This window comes from Schistocerca serialis, chromosome 4, assembly GCF_023864345.2.
Source record: "Schistocerca serialis cubense isolate TAMUIC-IGC-003099 chromosome 4, iqSchSeri2.2, whole genome shotgun sequence".
Taxonomy (NCBI): Eukaryota; Metazoa; Arthropoda; class Insecta; order Orthoptera; family Acrididae; genus Schistocerca; species Schistocerca serialis.
Window position 1 is genome coordinate 730,319,992 of NC_064641.1, and position 24,224 is coordinate 730,344,215.

The 24,224-nt window shown below is 43.0% G+C and overlaps 1 protein-coding gene across 1 annotated transcript; it reads left to right on the plus strand.

Annotated features, from left to right (window-relative positions):
• Positions 1 to 767: 767 nt before the first annotated feature.
• Positions 768 to 23,995, plus strand: LOC126474731 (loricrin-like). The gene is made up of 3 exons (XM_050102211.1): positions 768 to 886; positions 11,842 to 11,915; positions 23,634 to 23,995. The coding sequence occupies exons 1-3, from the start codon at positions 768 to 770 to the stop codon at positions 23,993 to 23,995; spliced, it is 555 nt and encodes a 184-aa protein (XP_049958168.1).
• Positions 23,996 to 24,224: the final 229 nt, after the last annotated feature.

Consider the following 24,224-nt stretch of genomic DNA (forward strand, 5'->3'; position numbering starts at 1 on the left):
TAACACAAAAAGCTTTCTGTTGAGCGGTCGCCATCTTAGCATCAACTGACGCTGACGCCTAGTCAACAGCGCCTCAAGCGAACAAATGTACAACTAAATGAAACTTTATAGCTCCCTTAATTCGCCGACAGATAGTGCTTAGCTCTGCCTTTTGTCGTTGCAGAGTTTTAAATTCCTAAAGTTGTGGTATTCTTTTTGAATCACCCTGTATCATGTCACTACACTGTCTGAGAGAGGGAGTCTGTAGACCCCCTTGGTAGAGAGGTATCTGTGGAGAAAGAGTGCAGTGGATGGGATGATCTTGCATAGATTCGTTGACTTATCGAGATTTTATATCAGAGGTACGACAATGGGGTTGCTGCAGTCGATTCTGCGAGTAGTTTAGGACGGATAAAGTTGTTCTAGTGCCGGCAAGGAGGGTAGATATTACAACTTTTTTTTTCTCGAGTACTGACGGCCTATAACCTTCGCTTTGGAGGTCGTGCCCGAAAAGCAGCCTCACAGGGTTGCATCTCTGGCAGAGCGGGACGGAATGCTAGTTGGAAGCGCGCCGCAGCCGCAGACACAGCTGCAGTCAGCATAATATTTGCGCATTCCGAGCGAGAGAGAGACTCGGCGGCAAACATGCTAGAGATATCACAAACGAGGTCGGTTCCTCCTCGCGGGAAGGAGGCGGCGCCAAGCGCACATTTCCGCGCCGGATAACACGGCGGAACCGCAGCCAGAGCACGTGTGTGTGTGCGTGTGTGTGTGTCCCTGTTTTCCGAATGAGACGTCAGAGATTAAACTGCGAGCGCACCAGCAGGGCCTCGCGCGCCGCTGGTGCATCGCTGCGCCGACCCCCTGCCGACCCAGATGCTGGTCGCTGTGCTGCGGAGGGCAGAGGGTAATATCATTACGGCTCCCGCACCACTTCGAGCACCGCGACGAACGTGCCGATCCCACACAGCTACAGACGAGTGTGTTTCAGCTGCCAGCCAATTCCTTGGTGACTTCACAGAGTTACTCACCGAGCTCCCGACGCTGGGAATTGAAGCGCGATTTGTACAACCGGCACGTTTATGCCGTTAACTACTAGAAACTCGGTTATTTTCTGCCTCTTCTCTTTACACTTCTTCTTCTTACTCTGTTCTCCAGCATCTAATTTACTGTTCCTTGGTACGGTCCCAAGTGTTCCATCTGTTTCTAGACTTACTAGATTGGAATCCATACCGTTGCATTCTGCCGCATGGGACTCTTGGGGCATTTTCGCAGAGCAGTGCAATCACACGTCTAACAAACTGAGCTCGTCGTCTTTCCCGGCGGACTGAAGTAATCTAAGGCTATCGGGTTTAGATCCTGAACCTCTCATCCACAATGGGCGAAGTTTCGATGAGTGCACAATTGACAGAAAAGGACAGAAGTGACCCACCTAACATTGAGAGTCTGATAGTGTACGTTCAGACAGCTACTAAAACACACAGTGTAAACTATTCTTATGTGTGATAATCATTCGTGGCACACAGTATTAATCTGCCAGAAAGTCTCATATCAGTTCACTCCGTGCTGCAGAGCGAAAAACTTACTCTGGGAACGTCCCCCCAGGCTCTGGATAAGCCATGTCTCCGCAATATCCTTCCTACCAAGAGTGCTAGTCCTACAAATTTCGAAGGAAACTTGCGTGTAGCGTGCAATCTAGGAGATGAGGTTCCGGTGAATTAAATCTGTGAAGACGAAACGTAGGTCGTGCTTGGGTGAATCAGCCCGTAGAGCACTTGCCCGCGAAAAGCAAAAGTCCCCGGTTCGAGTCCTGGTCGTAGTCCAGTTTTAAACGACCAGGAAGTTTCAATCCAGTGGCTATTTAGAAAGCGTGCAGTCAAACAGTAGATACACTGACGGACAAGGATAATGGTACATCAAACAGCAAAAGTCCGATATTCATCAAAGTTGGTGGAGATTTTTATCACATAATGATTAAACTTTCCTTCTACACGGAAATGAAGACCATCGTCAACGTCAACAGATGGATTGACCCCGATTAGCTCGAAACCACTCTTGTATTCGTTATGCCATGAAAGCAGAGAGCCTCAGAATATCATCTTGACTCATGTTTTGCTATGCGTGAAACACAAGCTGGGTCAATTCATGAAGTTGTCTCCCTCGAAGCTGTTATGACATTATTCTCATTTATCCCACATGCCCTGTGGGTGTCACATGAGGGGATCCGACAGGCCAGTCAACGATCTGTATATTCCTCAAGACTTTCATGGGTTGAACTGCAGCTTGAGGTCTTGCATTATCCTGTTGAAATATTCAATTTGATATCCTGGTCATGAAAGATATAATAACGGGAATTTGCCGTTATTATTGCATACTGGTGATTATTCAAGCGCCCCTCATGATTACCGATTTAATCATATTGTCGTTTCCAGGAACTCCCCATTCCGTGATGCCATGAATAGGTGAGATATTCGTGTCGAGAATCGTCGCATCCAGTAATCTTCAAGACCGTGGGTAGCGACCTTCGCCGGCCGCTGGTGGCCGAGCGGCTCTAGGCGCTTCAGTCTGTAATCGCGCGACCGCTACGGTCGCAGGTTCGAATCCTACCTCGAGCATGGGCGTGTGTGATGTCCTTAGGTTAGTTAGGTTTAAGTAGTTCTAAGTTCTAGGAGACTGATGACCTCAGAAGTTGAGTCCCATAGTGCTCAGAGCCATTTGAACCATTTTTAATTAATATATTCTACTGAAGCAAAGCTGTCGTCAGTCTGAAGATTGATTTGAACACCACAGAAGTTTACAGGGATGGTCTTGTTGAAGGTGGTATGCCGTTGCCTTCATCCAAGATCTGAACTCACTTACCAAGCTAATTAAAGGAGGACCTATAGTTTTACCTGAATTCCGAACAATGGTGCAGCTCGACATTTTTCACAACAGTCACTGTCAGCGGTGCAAGAAGTAATAAGTGACAAAAATCTTAAGGCAGGCTGGGGATCGAAAGCTAGACCGTTGGATTTTAGTCTGGTATTTTGCCATGGATGATGTTTGGTTTGTGGACTGCTCAACTGCGCGGTTAGGTCCTTTGCTCAGTCCAACCTCGCCACTTTCATGAATGATGATGAAATGATGAGGACAACACAAACACCGGGTCATCTCGAGGAAGATGGAAATCTCTGACCCCGCCGGGAATCGAACCCGGGGCTCCGTGCTCGGGAAGCGAGAACGCTATCACGAGACCACGACCTGCGGACTTTTACCACGGAGCCATTGTATATGGTATAACGTGCATAAGGGCAAATATTTTTGTCGGTGACAGCGGATGTTAGGAATTGCATGATTTTTGGTTGGTTAGCATCCTAAGTACGTCGGCCAACAGCATGCTATTAATGCTTATTTTCCCCAGGGTGGCAGTTCAGATGATGAAGTGTGGACGCGTGAATGCATAACGGTCAGTATGTGCTGACAGGTGTAGTCCACTTACGTGTGCAATTACGACCGTGCGGAAAACATCAGGTAGTATATCTTGTGACGTGTTTATGGGAAGACTGTTAGACACAGAGATGTGTATACATGTTAAGGTACTACGTGTAAAAATATCCGCACTTTATAGCCGTTACACCCTGTGCTGTACTAGTCTGAAAACACAGAAATATTAGTTTGTTGCGTTCGGTCAAGGTGTTCATGGAGTACTACTTTCCATTTGCGTCAGTGAATCTACACCCTGTGACCTCTTAACCGTCGTTAGAGTCCTCCTCCGAATGCAATTTATGTTCTGTAAGGATGTAAAATACACAATGAACTAACACTAACGATCTGCAGCTGTAATTACTTGCAAAAAATGGTTCTTTCCCTGCTAAAGTTACCAATACTACCAGTAACTCCACCATTTTACTATGTCATTTTTGTGCTGTATCAAAACTAACGAATCGTAGTTTTTGTAGAGAGCAACTCTAGCACGAAGTAGCAGACTTGCTTTATAAATCCAACCGAGTGTACTGGCGATTATCCTCCTCGCCTCACATTGTCGCTATGTAGCCTCGTTGCACCAAACGCTCTTTTAATTTAGTCAGCAAACATTCGCCTGGCTAGGAGGCGCAGCACCTAACACTCTGGACTCGCAGTGACGGAACGGTATTTCAAATCCACCTCCATCCACTGAGTTTTAAGTTTTACGTGGGTATTCTAAACCGCTTAAGGCAAATACGGCGTTGGTTCCTTTGAAAAGGACAAGCTCGATTTTCATCCCCGTTCATCCCCAATCCCAGTTTATGCTTCGTCTCAAATGACCTCGTCGTTGATGAGATGTTAAATCCTTATCTTCCCTCCCAAAAGAAGTCGTTTTCTGTGAACCGAACTAGGATTTTACAAACAAATTAATTTGTTCATGGAAAGTTGTACAGCATAGATATACGAGGATCATATCGACAGTTTTGAGCAAATCATCTGCATTAAGTTTCACAACAGTATTATTTCTTTGCACAGTTTTTTCCCATATTTCCATAAGTCTGAAAATTTCCTTGCAGTATGAACGTATTCGGCCGTCCAATGACATTAATCCGCCGGTTTCCCGATGTACTCCAGGGTTTGCTTCACAGAAGTCTTTCACAGATGCGAAGAGGTGGCAGTGGGACGCCGAGTCGGTGGTCTAAGGAAAGTCAAGAACTTGCCCCTCCCTCTCCCCCACCCTGACTCCCCCCCCCCCTCACAAATAAAGAAGCCTAATCTCTCTTTCAAATTCTGAAGGTGGCAGGGGCAAAATACAGGGAGCGAAAGGCTATTTACAATTTGATGGCAGTTATAAGAGTCGAGGGGTATGAAAGGGAAGCAGTGGTTGGGAAGAGAGTGAGACAGGGTTGTAGCCTATCCCTGATGTTATTCAATCTGTATATTGAGCAAGCAATAAAGGAAACAAAAGAAAAGTTCGGAATAGGTATTAAAATCCATGGAGAAGAAATCAAAGCTTTGAGGTTCGCCGATGACATTGTAATTCTGTCAGAGACAGCAACGGACTTGGAAGAGCAGCTGAACGGAATGGATAGTATCTTGAAAGGAGGGTATAAGATGAACATCAACAAAAGCAAAACGAGGATAATGGAATGTAGTCAAATTAAATCGGGCGATGCTGTGGGAATTAGATTAGGAAATGAGACGCTTAAAGTAGTAAATGAGTTTTGATATTTGGGGAGCAACATAACTGATGATGGCCGAAGTAGAGAGTACATAAAATGTAGACTGGCAATGGCAAGGAAAGCGTTTCTGAAGAAGAGAAATTTGTTAAGATCGGGTATAGATTTAAGTGTCAGGAAGTCGTTTCTGAAAGTATTTGTACGGAGTGTAGACATGTATCGAAGTGAAACGTGGAGGATAAATAGTTTAGACAAGAAGAGAATAGAAGCTTTCGAAATGTGGTGCTACAGAAGAGTGCTGAAGATTAGATGGGTAGATTACATAACTAATGAGGAAGTATTGAATAGAATTGGAGAGAAGAGAAACTCGTGGCACAACTTGACCAGAAGAAGGGATCGGTTGGTAGGGCATATTCTGAGGCATCAAGGGATCGCCAATTTAGTATTGGAGGGCAGCATGGAGGGTGAAAATCGTAGAGGGAGACCAAGAGATGAATACACTAAACAGATTCAGAAGGATTTAGGTTGCAGTTGGTACTGGGAGATGAAGAAGCTTGCACAGGACAGAGTAGCATGGAGAGCTGCATCAAACCAGTCTCAGGACTGAAGACCACAACAACAACAAAGTGGATAGCATTCACGATCTGTCCAGTTTTTAGTGAACCTACTAGAATGCAACCCTCTGTATCCGACAGGACACTGCTCATAACGATGCCAGCAGGTCGCATCGTCCTTGCCTAATTCAAATGGCTCTGAGCACTATGGGACTTAAATTCGGTCATCAGTCTCCTAGAACTTTGAACTACTTAAACCTAACTAACCTAAGGACATCACACACATCCATGCCCGAGGCAGGATTCGAACCTGCGACCGTAGCAGTCGCGCGGTTCCAGACTGTAGCGCCTAGAACCACTCGACCACTCCTTGTCTAATTCCTTCTGCGGCGAACTCAAATGGTGCCATTCAGTTAGGATAAAATGCTGATGTACTACACTATTTTTTAGTTTTACTTCTTTATTTCGGCTTTGGGGTAGAAGGACTATATAGCCAACAACGGTTATAAAGTGCCAAAGAAACATAATAGCAAATAAAAAACCAGAATAGTAAAAATTACGAAGTTAGCGTAGAAACACACTCTTAAAGTAAAATAAAAGCGCAGTTAGAGAAACACCAGACAGCTGGCGGCAGTGATGACAATGACATTGGAGCAGAATTACCAACAACACTATACAGCAACATTATGACAAACATGCATATGCTCTAATAGTGAAATACAAAACACGAAGGGGCAAACACCGTACATCATAAAGTAAATACAACAATAACTGAAGAATAAAATTGCAAATACCATCATATAAGAATGTGAGAAGTGTAGATACAGACAGACGTATTTAAAATAAAAGAAAAACCCAAAATGACAAACTCATTCCAATCAACGGTACGTACAATAGTGTCAGTAGAACAGTGAGATAAAATGCACAAGAGAGCAAATTAAAATACAAAATTACGCACCCGATTACGAACCGGGCTGATTCCATTTGAAAATGAAGACATCGGCGACTCATAAATTAAATTTGGATGCCCGTTGCTTTCAAATAGTCTGTGATCAAGATATATTCATCAAAAATGGTTCAAATGGCTCTAAGCACTATGGGACTTAACATCTCAGGTCATCAGTTCCCTAGAACTTAGAACTACTTAAACGACCACAGCGGCCGGCTCAGAAAGGATTCCTCTGGATTTTCAGTATGACCTCCACATTGACGGAATTCGTGCTCTTTGTCACTTCCCACCATCGTCTCATTTTAAAGCATACTTACAAATGAACCAATACATGTGACAGACATAAATAAATTGGAGAACGGTGGGATATACAGCGTCACAGGTAGACCTGGCAACGACGATGCAAGCGATGCAAGCCTCGTGTCTGTACATCGTACAGTTTTCATTTGATCCATGAAAACACTTTATTTTCAATTGACACAATCATACAAGATGAACTGTATCGGCCTACACTTACCATCAACAGAAACGTTAAAGAAAGGCAGCAAACTGCTTTGACAAAGACATGAAACACATTGTCATTTTTTAAAGATACGAATGAGAATGTATTTTAAGTTTCAGAAATTCTGTTTCCCTTCACAATGGAGCTAAAAGTCATCCTTTTTTGAAACTTGAATAACTTGCTATCTTCTGCGCATTCTTTCAAACCCGTTATTTACCTAGATGGACTGTGTTAGTCAAGGAGATGCTAAGGGCTATGGGCTTTACATCTAGAAGTTCGTCATGATAACGCTTGGACGGTCATACACCTATCGTCAAGTATGTACCGAGCCATTCAACTGACCCAGAAGTACTCATTTCCCAGACAGAGGACCGGCCGCAATGATCTGATTGACCACGTCGCCGACATTACGTCTTCTTCGGAGTAAATTGCGCCATCAGACAGCAGACACGTTCTGGATAAGGGCCGCCCATTAAAGATTGTTAAAGCGTGTTAAGTTACTTTCTTATCCTGCGGAGATCTACTTTGAATGGCAGATACATTGTAGAAGCGAATTGAGCAAGGACTCTAAGTGCTGACCTGACAGCTATAATTTCAGCTGCGGCCGTATTTTCTTTCGGCGACGTAGGCCGAAACGGACCGATACCGATCTCCGTTGTCGGGCAAGTACTGCGGCAGGCGAGCTGGCAACGTAGTACGGACGAGCCAGGGCTGTTTAATCAGTAGCAGCCGGCGACGTACAGAACGCACCCAACATCTGCGGCCGGGTCGAACGAGGCCGCGGATTAATAATGCAGCGCTGTCTGATAGCGATCTCTCCTCCGAACAGGCGTCAAGGGCAGGCGGTGCACAAAATGCGTTCCGGGAAAAGACACTACGAAAAGTTAAGGACAAAGGTATTACGGTTCGGTAGTCACCCACAATCTCGACTTAGCAGTCGGGGCACTGGAAACAACAAGCAGGGAGTAAAATAAGAGTGTCTTTGGGGATTCTGTTATTACTGCGAGAGTCTTAAAAGAGCGAAGAACGGAATATCGTTCTAAAAGGCCAGGCCACGAATGTAAAACTGGAGCGATGCAACCTCACACTGAGGTTCCCCGACGATCATTCTTTCCACGGACCAGTAGCGAACGAAACAGGAAATGGGGTTGTGAAAATGGAACACGAAGTACATTCACCACGTGCCACAAGGTTGCTTGCGTAGTGTGGATGGAGACTGTAATGGTACTTGAATTACGCAACCATTACGGCACCTCACCTGAACCTCTAGATACCAGTAATATTCTACCGTATTTCTGTTAACTACTTGACATATTTCTGAGACAACATTCAGATTTGATTTCACTTTTGATACATCGAAATGTTTATATTGCAATGATATCATTCTTATGTGTATTCTTTCTTTTGTCACTATGATCTTTGACGTACTTGTAACTCTGATTTTTGTGTGCGTAAGCGATAGTTAGTTGGTTGTTAACTTGTTAGAGAGTCGGACCTTGAGAAGGTCAAGTCTTGGGCGTCATGTTGGAAAGACGCGTATTGTAGTCCGCTTATAAAATGTGAATTTTAACAGTGACTGTGAAAGAGATGTTTTCAAGGATGTTTTGTGTTGTGAAGTGGTGTTTTGTGTTTACGTGATATTGCAATAAAAGCAATTAAAAGGAACTGTAACTTGATTTCGGAGTGCTGATTATTTTTTTACATCACCATTGTCCAGCAAAAGTGTAATCTTCAAGAATGATTTGTGAAGCGCATCTACAAAACTTTTGAATATAGCAGAATAAAACCTAGGCCTCTTTGCATCCGAGCTTGGAATCATAACCACCTAGATTTTCAACGATTAAGCCATGATAATACGAGACCAGCGTGGGAAACACAAAAAGATGAGTGCCTAGTTTTTTGATTATTACATGAAATGAATTTATTAACTGTGCTCTAATGACACCTGCCACATAATATGACTGTTGTTGCCCGAAAATGCAGTATTTAGCAGCGTGAGGAACACCATAATCGTTATTAAATTCTGACCTTTGTTGTGGTAGGGTTGTTAGAATATGTAGATGTAAATCGAGAGTGCTCTTTGAACGGGCGCTGATAATATTCAGCTGCGACATCTCTGTTCCTACTCTGAATAATAGAATTTTTAAATTCGTCACTTCATCTGCATTTCTGTGAGACCAGCATCCTTCCACAGTGAACAGCCTGGTACACTACGAGTAGTTTCAACAAGAGGCTAATGTGAGGGGCGGGATCAGACACAAGACCACCGTTTGATTTGTTCTGCAAGTCTTTGTTAGATTTTTATTAATGAATTTAGTCTACAATGGAAGTTTATTTATTTTTTTAATCTCATACTTTCGCATCATCATATCATCACGACGATAAACGTCTGATTCACTGGAAATTGCAAACAGATAGCAAAATAAGAACTTATTTGGGAATGTTTTTCTTACAGTGAGTCTTAAATGAGAATACAAATGGAAAAGAACGCTACCTAAGCACGGTACTGTGACGGGATACATTGTATCAGACGTCCGACGTCGCGATGATCTGTCGAGGCCAGCGGCCGGGATTCATATTGTGTGGACTTACAGAAAGAAAAATATTTGCGATCCACGCTGAATTTATTAAAAAGAAAGGCTGAAATGATCACTGCCTCTTACATAAAGCAGATGTTTCCTTTTCGTACCTTCACTAGATGACTTAATGCGATTGCCTGTACGGTTGCTGCCACAAGCGAAAAAATAGGCCCCTCTCTCCGACACTCTAATCGACTGAGTTAGCAACCTGGCGCGGATGAGGCGCTCTAGACGGGACATGAAGCCCTACCGTAACTCCACCTTTAACCTGCTTCCTTAACTAGTCATAACACAGACTCACTAGGAGAGAACTGGACGTTATGTACTTGTCGGGAACGAAAGTTTCGCCGTGTTCATGGATGTGTTTAGGCTACTAGAGGCAGATACAGTAATGTTCTAACCGCGTTATGACGCAGCCATATTATAAATAATTAGGTCAACGTTACAACCGGCATTATTTGGGGAAAATGTTTGAGAAAACACGTTGTGTAATCGTTACAAACGCAAATACACTTTACACAGTTCTGATAGTAAATCCTCTCGGTCATTTCATATATAAAAGACTACTTGTTTGAGAGTAGCATCGTAGTATCATGAAAATTAAAGAGAAACAACTTCGATTGCGGTCTAGGTTTAATGGCGTCGAAGCGTCTCTACTTTTAGGTAAAAATGAAAACGGTAACTGGTGAGACAGTGTGTTACACTAGACATGGTAGTACTGTAAACAATATCATTTCGAGTCAGCAGTGGGATAAAGTAAGCGCCAAGTAAAAAAAGATAGACTCAACAAGTGAACTTAATCATTGTGTTGTTATAGATTGAAATGCCGCCGCCACCCGTCTCATTACCGACTACATTTACTGTCGAGTTTCTGTTAATGCCATCCTCTAAATGTCTTTTCACACCCCTTTTGCATGCGGACACAATGAAATCCATTTAGTGCTGTACACTGTAATGTTAAAAATCAACGTGAATTTAGGTTTCAAGTTCACATTTTGAGTCTTTATGTGAGATGATAAACGGCTGGGTGTATCTCCCTTTCAAACCCCCTCCGCTACCCGCTCCCACCACCACATCATTCCGCTCTTAGGACGTAACATTGCGAGCATGGACATATCATACGCCGCATTCGGTGGTCCTCAGTGTCAAATATTACACCTTGCTCTATTGAGAGAAGATCATCACATGTGCTAAGACAATTCAGAACAACCTGAAAATACTCCCATATCGATTGTGGAATAAAAATTTTTTCATAAATATATTGCGACTGTGATGGCAAAATAAAGTGAAAACGTCTGTGAATATTATTTCTCACTTTCATCAACTCTGTTTAGTGGCGATTCCAAACATACGAATGCACTATCGCACGTAGGAGTATTACACTGCCAGGGTAAGTTACAGCCACTGCTACGTATTCCTTTCGTGAGTCAATCTCTAGATACTGAACTGTTACGAATGGCCGACATTCCTGTATAAATTCTCCAGTTCAAGGTTTCCACTTGCTTTTATAAAATGCACTTAAGTTATTTTTCTCGGAGATTAGCGTTCCTTCTTAAAGACCTTCATATTTCGTAAAAGGTCCTCAGCAATTACTTCTCTTTATGTATAAAGGAAGTCAAATGAAGTCGAGACAAATGAAGACAGAATGAGCAAGCTGATTATAATGTCGAAAGTAATCGTCATGACTGTTTATACGTTTATCCTACTGTGAGATAAAACGCTCAGTGCCCTTATGGGACAGTGCGGTTGCCTGCGAAACCATGGTTGTATCCAGGAGTGGAGGCGTGAAGAAACACATTCGTGGGCGTTAATTTACTTCGGACGAAGTAGTGTATGCCTGACTAGAATAATGATTCCGTTGCCAACCACCAACATTTTTCTATAAAGGCATGATCGTCCTGCCCCAATGTGGGATAAATGTATCAACAGTCACGGCGGTTACTTTTGAAATTATAATCACTCTACTTAATTTTTTTCCGTCTCGTTTTCATTTTGCTGCACCTTATAGATTAACATCGTCAGTGGAGAATCAGAAGTACTTGACGTGCGATACATTCTTCAGTGGATGCTATCAAGTAGGCATTTCGGTGGATTAACGGTGTTAGATGTGCACGGAACAGAGTGACGAGTGTAGACTTGTTCGTGTTTTTGATAGTGATGGTTGTGGTTATCGAGGTGGTGATGCTTGTCGTGGTGGTGGTAGTGGTGGTGGTGGTGGTAGTGGTAGTGGTAGTGGTTGCGACAGTTTTCATGATGATAAGAGAAGGTCGGTAAAATCTGGTACCGGTTCATAGTCTACTACTCCAGATAGCAAGAAGGGAGTCAAGGATCTTTATCACTTTCCACGGATTAATCACCATCAGTACTGTCGGAGGTATTCACTAAATGAGAAAAGCGTAATAAGAATCAATGTATCATCACCTCTTCTTCCTTTTCCAGTCAATTAGTGGTCAACATTTCACGAAGAATTAGGACTCCAACCTTCAATTTCTGGTTAAAAGCCCTACGCAACATCTTACACCTGGGATCATAGCTACAGATCTATCAATCATTTGTGTTAGCCAACAGCTTTATCTACGGTGTGTTTAATTTCTTGTTTGCTTTCTGTTGCATTGCGTAGTTAATTTTATCTGTTGGCACAACAAAAACAAACTGCTGATATTAAATCTACAGAATACAATAGATCCGAGAGTGATTTGATTCCTCTTTTGGCCTGATGGAACGTAACGATGATTACAGTAGGTGATTGATCGTTGAGGTCATATGCAAGGACGTACAATTCGACCTTAACAGTCGATCCATGACGTTATAAGAGAAGAGTGCGTTGGCTGCACAAATTCGCATCGAAAAACGCGACTGGAGTTTCTCTTATAAACGAGTGTTTTGGTTTAGTAATACCTGATCAGATCCACGGAGTATATTTGCTTTGTGGAAGCATTACACTGCTAATATTATGTTCTACGCCTACTATACTGCTTTTCGAGAAGTCTGATTTCTATTCAACTGATTCAGTGATATTGATCGATGCTGTTACAGCTTACTAAAATGAAATTCGAAGATTATTTGAATTTTAAAATGAATGCTTCCGACAATTACGATGGGCTCCACAGCTACAATGCGACGTAGGGGATTTTCTGCAAAATGTCTGCACACGATGAATGCTTTCACGCGCGTAATCGCTTATCGCAGGTCATTTTGCTGTCTAGTCTTGAGATATCTATCGAACATCTTGCAATCGATTCTGCGAAACAAATGCCGTTAATCGGGTCATATAATCTTCGACGTAAGCGTCCTGCTGTGATGTCACATAGCAATTCCAAGAACAGAACAACTGTACTTAGAACTGTATTGCTCTATTTCATTCCATAGCATAGTAAGGCTGAACAAAAACGTAAATTCGTATTGCACGGCTGGCTGGGAGTTTCTTAAGAGGGAGGTTCAGCAATCTGTTTTGCATGTTCATTCGAGTGGACGCCACATCAGCAACTTGCACGCCGTTAACCTACGCCAGTAACCTTATAGTAGAAAATGGATCTACAGTTTAAGGTGGAGTACGAACCACGTTATGTTCCTGCCATATCTTGACATAATTGAGAGGTAAAGACTAGCGTAAAGACAGAGTGAAAAATTCCACAGTCTGACCAGGATTCGATACCGCGACCTCAGTATCTCCAGTGTCTAATTTTTATTTATTTTTCTTATATGAACCTTCGTCGGTTTTTTATTTATTTATTATTTTCATTTATTTTTATTTTTGTTATTCAGGGAGAGCGGTTCTTTGCGATCGTCCCAGCATGTCTGTTTAAGTCTGAAGAAGTGGACTTCACTCACTTCTTTTTTTTTTTTTTTAATTACTGAGGATGGCCTGCCCCTTGACAGAACACCGCGGCGGCAAATTAAGGGGGGCACATGGGATTGAACTAGGGACGTCAAAAGATATACATATTAGGAGAAAGGTTTATGTGTCGTGAGAAACGTCAGTTTATTTGGTATATCTGAGAGTTTATTTGGAATGTTTACCACTGAGCATCTCTGCATGCCAAACACATGAGTCATACGTACTCTATGGACACCAGAGGTTGTTTTAACACTGAGCAGAGTTCTGACTAGCGAAGGAGTCGGAAGTGGTCGTCGGCCAGAAAGGGAGAGAGCGTGCTTTGTCATGGCAGGGTGAGGAGCTTGGATGGCGGATGTCTCTCACATACCGTATTCTGCGGACTGTAACACACTACCCACTGTAAGACGCTATGGACTATACGACACATCTTATTTTTTAAGGATTTTTTAAAAAAAATCACATTTTTGCCATTTTTATTATTAGATTGCAAAGCCAAACTAAAAAGAAATTCTTAGTTATATAAAACCGAACTGAGCTTTAAAATCCCTCAGAATCGTCATCATCTAGTTTCAGCGATTTTACATTCAGTCCCCTATTTACACAAGTAGTCTTCCTCATTCTTTTCAGTTCTTCTTTACTAACCCTCCAATAGCGAAAGTTTTTTTTATTCTGTTGGTGGAGGGTCGAAATGCCGCACAGCTACTGTTTCCATTTTGTTCTGCGTATGCTGTTGCTTTCAATTTATAGCCCGCATCGTATGAATAGCTTTTATTTTGTCCATTACGAAACTAGCTACTAACAAAGAAAAATTTTTGGAAATTTGTGGTAAGGTTCTATGGGACCAAACTACTGAGATCATCGGTCCCTAGGCTTACACACTACATACAGGGTTATTACAAATGATTGAAGCGATTTCACAGCTCTACAATAACTTTATTATTTGAGATATTTTCACAATGCTTTGCACACACATACAAAAACTCAAAAAGTTTTTTTAGGCATTCACAAATGTTCGATATGTGCCCTTTTAGTGATTCAGCAGACATCAAGCCGATAATCAAGTTCCTCCCACACTCGGCGCTCACTGCAGGCCGACCCGTTGATTTCCCCTTACAGAGGCATCCAGAAGCTTTAAACTGCGCATACCATCGCCGAATGGAGTTAGCAGTTTGTGGATATTTGTTGAAATTCGTCCTGAAGTGTCGTTGCACTGTTATGACTGACTGATGTGAGTGCATTTCAAGCACGACATACGCTTTCTCGGCTCCTGTCGCCATTTTGTCTCACTGCGCTCTCGAGCGCTCTGGCGGCAGAAACCTGAAGTGCGGCTTTAGCCGAACAAAACTTTATGAGTTTTTCTACGTATCTGTAGTGTGTCGTGACCATATGTCAATGAATTGAGCTACAGTGAATTTATGAAATCGCTTCAATCATTTGTAATAGCCCTGTACTAATTAAACAAACTTACGCTGAGGACAACACCCACGCCCAAGGGAGGACTTGAACCTCCGACGGGGAGTGGGGAGAAGCCGTGCAAACCGTGACAATACGCCTCTGGCCGCGCGGCTACTAACAAAAACATTGTACTGTTACCGAGGACACAAATCACTTTCAAGTTCACTGGCACCGTAGACTGCGACGACTCACCAAAGGGTAGGCAGTGTTCTGTGTTTGTGATGGCGGGGCAGGAGAGAGACAGTGTTAGCAAGCTTGTGAATCTCTGCAACATATGTTCGTCGAATCGGAGCTCTGCTGCTTCCAGTTGAATCCAATGTTGGCAGATAGAGATATCCAGTATGTGGTCATTTCCATGACTAGCGGGGATTTTAAATCAAACACTGGAAGCTTTTATATCAGTTTCAAGTATAAAACGTATCTGAATTTTGGAGGCAATTTTTAGAAAGTGCGTCTTATAGTCAGTAAAAGACGGTTGATTTTTATTTGAGATGTTCCTTGATATTTGATGACGGAGGATGATTTGATATGATTATATAGAGAGACAGCGCATTTGAAAGGAAAGGTAATCTGCACTGAGTTTATTGTACTGCAAGCTTTAGTTTCATAATATCTATGTGTTGCTATCCAGGCACAATTTTCACCTATGTGTTCAGTATTCTAATTGGTTTCCCCACCAAGATTGACTTGCAGATATTTGATTAAGACTATTAAAGAGCAAATTTTTACGGAATTTAAACAAGTGTCTGTTGGAAATATTCAGTACGGTGTATTACAATGCTAAGAAGGATAACATCGAGAAAGAATCATAACTCGTTGGTTCGAGTTTTTTCCGTGTTGTTAAAAGGTTTCAAGCTAATTGCAAAATACCCTCCTACTTATTTACGAGACATTTCACTGATGCTCATCCTCACTGTCTAAATGAAAAACGTGCTCGGTAAGAGGTTGCAGTGTCACGCTTTGCGCCATTGCGTGAGCAGTGATTACCATTTCTGAAAAAAAGGATAAGAAAGTTTAATTGACTAATGCAGCATGGCAAAAGAATTAAAAACGCACACTGCTGCTAGGTGATTTATTTCAGCCCATATTTTTTGCAGTGCAGACAGAGCAGAGCCGAGTAATCCGTTGCAAGGTAAGAATCTGTTGTGAGACCTAAAAAAAACCTTTGAAATAATATTAGAAACAGTTTTCATTTACAAACAAGTTCAGGGCACAGATTTTGTTACGCAACAGTTAACCATTGTACGTGACTGTTTAATTAGAAAGTCATTCTGAGTATTATTGACAATTATCCTTTACATTCATTTAGAGATAGATGCATTTTAGGTTAATTTGTGTCGTATGCATCAAAAGTAATTTGCATAGTTATGCCCGTGTTTTAAAGCAGGGTAGCAAAGGCGATTCTAGAGCAGATAATGTAATCGGAATTTAAAAGTAATTGTTTTCACATTGCTAGAGATTGAAATGATAATTAAATCAAGACCCTAAGCTGTCGACAGGGGTTGATATACATCAGCGGGGACAGTTGAGAATGTGTGCCCCGACTGTGACTCGAATGTGAGATCTCCTGCTTACATGGCAGACGCTCTATCCATCTGAGCCACCGAGGACACAGAGCATAGTGTGACTGCAGGCATTTATCCTTTGCACGCTCCCCGTGAGACCCACATTCCCACCTTAATATCCGCACACTACATTCGTAGTGCCCCTGCCCATTACACTCATTACTCGCTGCAGACAATCTTACCGAGTCCGTTAAGAGTTCGGGCAATGCGTGTGCATCCGCACAGAAGAAGAAGGTCAATGGCCGGTTAGCCTAAACTAAATGAGAGAGTGGTTTTGGCTCACACACATTTTACCAGTCAACAAGTTTGACCTTCTTGATATGTTTCAACTTCTCGAACTGCAGTCCAGTGCTCTACGATTAAGTTGTACCCTCCACTCACACTACACTACCACTAGACCACCATACCCGACGGCAGCACACAAATAGATGGATAGTGAACCTTTCAGTCTGCAGCAGAACGTGGACTACTTTGAGACTTCCGCGTACACTCTGCTGCAGGCCGAAACAACTTCCTGGTTGTGGTTCAGCTATTTCTACGCAACATTTTTCCTTCCAGGAGATCCAGGCTAACGAAATATACCAGAGTATCTGCGAAGTTTGGAAACTAAGGAGTGTCACGAGTAGAGCTGAATTTGTGGTGGCGGTTTGTATGGCATCTCTGGACAGCTCATTCTGTCAATGCCCGCAAAAGACGAAGTCCTGTTTGGCAGCACTGTTTATTATGTGCCAGGTGGTTTCGCAACCAACTTGCTATGTTAACTAGTAGTGGGATAACCAGGACGACGCAGTTGCTTAACTAGAAAATCTAAAAAAATTGTGCCGAAGATTTTGAATAAACGTAAGTTCTCAAGCTTCCAACGTCAGTGTCAATTTGAATACAATCCTTTTCTCATTGCGCCACGTTACTCTGAACTTAAATCCGACTTGTCGTCTATCTCTGCAGTGCTCCTCTTTAGGGCGACTAAACTGCTCAGACGTCGTCCAGGAAATATTTTTCGCTGCTCATCAATAATAAAGATGCTAATACACTATATTTCGTTAATAGATCACTTCAAATTTCGTTGCCAAACTTTGGACATAAAATATTGTTATTATTGAAAGTAAGCAAAATGGCTCTTATCACTATGGGACTTAACATCTGAGGTCATCAGTACCCTAGAACTTAGAACTACTTACACCTAACTAACCTAAGGACATCACACACATCCATGCCCGTAGCGGTCGCGCGGTTTCAGACTGAAGCGCCTAGAACCGTACGGGCACACCGACCGGCTACGCGCCATGATTTGGTTATTCTTCATCCTACCATTCATAGCACTGAGGCACAATATCTCTACAAAAACCAGCATCTCCCAGAATGACTGAGAGATCTAATTATGTATCCACCAAGTCATTTAAACAGAGAACAGCTGACTTAATAAATAGCCAGTAACCACCACACCCCGCTCCCGAAATGAAAACAAAAGTTCTTTGAAGAATCGAATCCTTATGTATAAAACAGCTTCAAACGTCGATTCTATCGTTCTCAAATGCTGATGAAGTCCCATAACTCCTTGACAGAGCGTAGGGGACGATGCGGGAGACCCGCACCGCTGTACTAGGCAAGGTCCTAGCGGAGGTGGTTTGCCATTGCCTTCCTCCGATAGTAATGGAGATGAATCATGATGAGGAAGGCGACACAACAACACCCAGTCATCTCAAAGCAGGTGAAAATCCCTGTCCCCGCCGGGAATCGAACCCGGGACCCCGAGCTCGCGAACCAAGAACGCTAGCGCGAGACCACAAAGTGTGTTACTAAGTTTGGAATGTACACCTTCTTCTAGAAACCTGCACTGCGTTATGGTGTTGAGACGTTTAAAGATAGGAAGACAAGGCAGAACAAAAAACACAAGGGATGAAGTCTTCATTACTTTCCGTGGAGATAATCCAGAGAGGTAAAACTGAAAACTGTGATATCCGACCAAATCTGAAAATAGACATCGTGATTGAGAGATAGCAGAAGCAGTTAGAACACATTGACAACGGATGAGGCTGGAAAGCTTTCGTGCTGAACTAATTTCTGCTGCCTCAAAAAACGTGTGACTGAGCCCAGGAATACTAATAGGGTTAACACTTCCAGCGGTTTTGGATCGGGCTTTCAGCTAGCCTTTCGTAAGAGAAGATGAAGAACTAGTACAACAACAACTACGACTGCAACTACAGCAATTGTACACTAACGGTCTTAACATGTGACCTTGAGAACATGCCAGTGTAAATCCATTTCTGGACAACGTCTCCTGTATATCTGCCTCAGTCCTTCAATATTGTCATAATTGAGGGGGTGACTTGCAATTTCTGCCACGTGACTTCCTTAATATCTTCACCAAAACGAAAAAAAAGTGTAACTTCTATACTATGATATTTAAAAAGTTCAAATTTGCTAAATTAATCGCCATTCGTGCTCTCACTAAGTATATAGAATATTCGAAGATGTGAACCCATTGTTGCTAAAAGTTCTGTGTATTTTATTTGTATGTTGTCAGTTGTGCAGCTCACATTGAAGGGAACAGTAGAAAACGGTGTTATAGCATTTTTAGAGCAAGTGCACTTGTCATAATTAGTAACATAATGCTTTACTCTAACCTCTCAATCAACAGTGTGAAAGCGTAAGTCGTTACACAAGCTTTGACAGTAAAGTAATGGTCCTTTCTCTGTTTATACAAAATATATGATAGGGTTCCCTACTTTAGGTCTCTATTTACACGTTTCGTCATCCATCTCTATATTGAAATTTTGAATCGCTGTTTTCAATCACGTTTATAGTATGCAAACGAGTGTCATTTGACCGTTGCATACCAAAATGTTTTACCAACAGTTTTGGAGTGTCAGTCGTCTTTGCCTGTACAAGAGAAATGCCACTTGGAGTGGGTGTGGGTGCATAGACGCCCACGCTTTGTGTTTCATGGGGATAAGGTTGTCGAGGTTCTTGCCTCGCTTCGCCAGGCCTGCGTTGTGTAACAATTTCCGCGCTCTCTATCTTAACACACTCACTAGTTACAACTACAGCTCACGAAAGACTGACTGACGCTTGCTCTAACGCCCTAAAAGCAAGGCAGTGAGAGTGGCGTGACCTAGCGTGAAACTTCGATCGGTGCAGACACGTTGTAGGTTCTGAAAACGAAAAAATGAAATAGTTCCTTTCACGTTAGAGAATTTGAAACTCGCAGCAACATTCAAAGCCTTACATTGCAGGAATTGATTGACATATGCAAGATTAGTTTTCAGCACGTTGTAGAGTTTTGATATCGATAACTGGACGACACGAGTAATTTAGTACAACCGAAATCGTCACTTGGCACGTTCTTCTTGTGGAAGATCGTCTGCGAAGTATGTGTGTGAAACATGGCGTTGGTAGTCAACGAAAACGCCATAACTCCATCGTCTTAAATTTTGCAGGAGACGCAAAATGGTTTATTGAAAATAGTATAAAGTTATACACACAGTTGTTACGATCGGTGCGCCCCTACATAACATCCTGGCGGCCGACCCAGCAGAGGGCACTGATAATTGATTTGTCTTTTTTCAGCTGTCATAGGTTGCTACATACAATGTATTGCGTATATTAATCGTTGACTGTAAATTCACCATAAAAATGGTCGGACCTCTTCATATATTTCCTTTTAATAATTTTGAATGGGCAACTGTATTCGTATCTCAATGTATCACAATTGTTTTCTATGATAGTTATCAATTTTAAAAGTCTGCTACATGTATTTTACCTAATGTGTTTTTATCAGATTATGTTTTTTGCGTAAATGATGACTACATCTAAGCCCACAGTAACGACATTTAGGGAGGATGTAGGCAAACAGATTTCTGGTAGTTACCGTACGCCGGCCGAGGTGGCCAAGCGGTTAAAGGCGCTACAGTCTGGAACCGCGCGACCGCTACGGTCGCAGGTTCGAATCCTGCCTCGGGCATGGATGTGTGTGATGTCCTTAGGTTAGTTATGTTTAAGTAGTTCTAAGTTCTAGGGGACTGATGACCACAGCAGTTAAGTCCCATAGTGCACAGAGCCATTTCATTTCAGTTACCGTAATTCAGTAGCCAGTTGCAATAATGACTGTGTATACGATATTGCCTATTCTACACCTTATTTTAGATCTATGTGACGATGCTGTGCTGATTATATGTTTTGAAGATGCCATTATGGCCTTATCTCTTTAGGACATGGTGTAAAAAAAGGTACGTTTTACCGTATTTCATCTGTACATTTCCCTGGTTGTATCATAGTATATTGTGATACGTATTGCTGTATTACGTTGAAAGACACACTGCTCACTAGGTGTTTATATTCGTATATTGTAGATCTGAGGATGGTCATTAAGGACTGAAACCAGTCATCGTTTAAAGAATTGATATTGTGATCAAATACTGGAATAAAAAGCATTTGATACACATCTACCCTTTTAACTATATAGTAGAAGCGTAGTTATTGATAGGTAGAGAAATGCCTGAATTTTCAAATCTCTCTTTGTGGGTTTGCTGGTTACTGTCATTACAAGATGGAGTTGCGAGGTTTCCATTGCCTATCATCGATGTTCCGGTATTAACATGAAACAAAAATCACGTTGTAAAGACGCCCATTAATTCCGTATTATACATGAAACTTCCTCGCAGATTAAAACTGTGTGCCGGACCGAGACTCGAACACGGGACTGGTAGATCACTTGCCCGCGAAAGGCAAAGGTCCCGAGTTCGAGTCTCGGTCCGGCACACAGTTTTAATCTGCCAGGAAGTTTCATATCAGCGCACAGTCTGCTGCAGAGTGAAAATCTCATTCTGGCCGTATTATACATGACTGATTGATAGTTTATACAGTAAACCGGAGTTTAAATACAAGTGTTAAAAGTATTAGAATATAAAACTGAAGTCCGATTTTGCCCTGCAGTGTTTGGGCGTAACATTGCAGAGCGATATGAAGTGGGACAAGCATGTAATAGCAGTTGTGGTGAAGGCGAATAGTCGTCTTCGGTTCATTGGTAGAATTTTGGGAAGATGTGGTTCATCTGTAAAGGAGACTGCTTATAAAACATTATTACGACCTATTCTTGAGTACTGCTCGAGCGTTTGGGATCCCTATCAGGTCGGATTGAGGGAGGACATGGAAGCAATTCAGCGGCGGGCTGCTAGATTTGTTACTGGTAGGTTTGATCATCACGCGAGTGTTACGGAAATGCTTCAGGAACTCGGGTGGGAGTCTCTGGAGGAAAGGAGGCGTTCTTTTCGTGAATCGCTACTGAGGAAATTTAGAGCACCAGCATTTGAGGCTGACTGCAGATCAATTTTACTGCCGCCAACTTATATTTCGCGGAAAGACCACAAAGATAAGAGAGATTAGAGCTCGTACAGAGGCATATAGGCAGTCATTTTTGGCTCGTACTGTTTGGGAGTGGAACAGGGAGAGAAGATGCTAGTTGTGGTACGAGGTACCCTCCGCCACGCACCGTATGGTGGATTGCGGAGTATGTATGTAGATGTAGATGTTTGCTCGTATTTAAGTCGATCAGAGACCCACACAACCGATTTCGCAACTTTTAAGTTGCACATTTTGGTATATATCCATACAGAACTTTTTTTTTAAATTAATGCTATGATAGCGGGAAATTGAAGTTATCTGAGATACCTTAAAGTACTGACTGAATACACTTAAATATGAAAGAAAATATTACACATCTACATCTACATCTACATGATTACTCTGCAATTCACATTTAAGTGCTTGGCAGAGGGTTCATCGAACCACAATCATACTATCTCCCTACCATTCCACTCCCGAACAGCGCGCGGGAAAAACGAACACCTAAACCTTTCTGTTCGAGCTCTGATTTCTCTTATTTTATTTTGATGATCATTCCTACCTATGTAGGTTGGGCTCAACAAAATATTTTCGCATTCGGAAAAGAAAGTTGGTGACTGAAATTTCGTAAATAGATCTCGCCGCGACGAAAAACGTCTTTGCTTTAATGACTTCCGTCCCAACTCGCGTATCATATCTGCCACACTCTCTTCCCTATTATGTGATAATACAAAACGAGTTGCCCTTTTTTGCACCCTTTCGATGTCCTCCGTCAATCCCACCTCGTAAGGATTCCACACCGCGCAGCAATATTGTAACAGTGGACGAACAAGTGTAGTGTAAGCTGTCTCTTTAGTGGACTTGTTCTATCTTCTAAGTGTCCTGCCAATGAAACGCAACCTTTGGCTCGCCTTCCCCACAATATTATCTATGTGGTCTTTCCAACTGAAATTGTTCGTAATTTTTACACCCAGGTACTTAGTTGAATTGGCAGCCTTGAGAATTGTACTATTTATCGAGTAATCGAATTCCAACGGATTTCTTTTGGAACTCATGTGGATCACCTCACACTTTTCGTTATTTAGCGTCAACTGCCACCTGCCACACCATACAACAATCTTTTCTAAATCGCTTTGCAACTGATACTGGTCTTCGGATGACCTTACTAGCCGGTAAATTACAGCATCATCTGCGAGCAACCTAAGAGAACTGCTCAGATTGTCACCCAGGTCATTTATATAGATCAGGAACAGCAGAGGTCCCAGGACGCTTCCCTGGGGAAAGCTAGGTGCCGATCACATGTGTCCCATAAATAACGGGCCTATACGTGTTTCATAAATATAACTTGTAATTTCATGCAAAAAAAAAAAGTTTCGTAGAAATTCTAAGTGATATGGTAATGAGAGTAGTTACAGAATGCCACAGAGTAACGGTGGGCGTCGATGGGCAAAGTTCTCAGCCTTCAAAAATCGTTAAAATGGTTTACAAAATGAAGTAATAGAATTAGGGACCAGAAACTGATCCTTGAGTAAAAAACACTGAAGCAGTAACTCGGATGAAAAAGAGATGGGGACGGTCTCCACGCTCAGGAACAGAGCTTAAAATTCCGTCATGATAGTTCCGGTTTTTAGCTTTATATTTATCTGTGTCCCGTGTATATGCACGTCCTAGAAAGTTTGGTTAATAAGTTGAGGGAGCTAGGGACGTGGAGTGAAAGAGCGGCAGGCTGGGGGACGGCTCGGTGAGCAGGCAGCGGCGGCGGCGGCAGCGTCAGCGGCGGCCCGTCTGCGGGCTGGCTGGTCTGGCGAGGCCGGGTCACGGGCGCGCCGGCGCCGGCGGCCGAGGGGCGGGAGGCGGGAGGGGGCCGTCTGGCGGAGCGTCTAGACGGTGCGACAGAGAGCGCGGGCGGCCGCCGCCGTCGCCCCACTTTCCCCTCGCGGCCGTCTGGCGGCGGCAGACACAGCCGCGCTGCCCGCCGCCCAGACACAGCCGCTCGGCGCGCCGCCGCGCACGCCGGTCGATCGCCAGCCCGCTGCTACGGCGCCCACGTCATCGTCCCCCCAAACTCGCTCCGGCGCGGCGGCACCGGCGCTCGAATTTCATTGCAATAGCAACAGTCCTCTGCTCGCAATCTGTAGACAGTAAAGAACTGAACAAGAGTTGCGAATAACCTACGACGACAGGTACATAAATACGCCGCAATGTCCATTATAATTATCCGGGCTGTTATGCCGTGGTCGGTTGATGAATTCTGTCTCGCTAGTAGCGAGCCAGTGGGTGTGTTGGACCTTCCATCGACCTACGGACTCCCTTGGAGATGTCTCCCGCAGTCGGAGACGA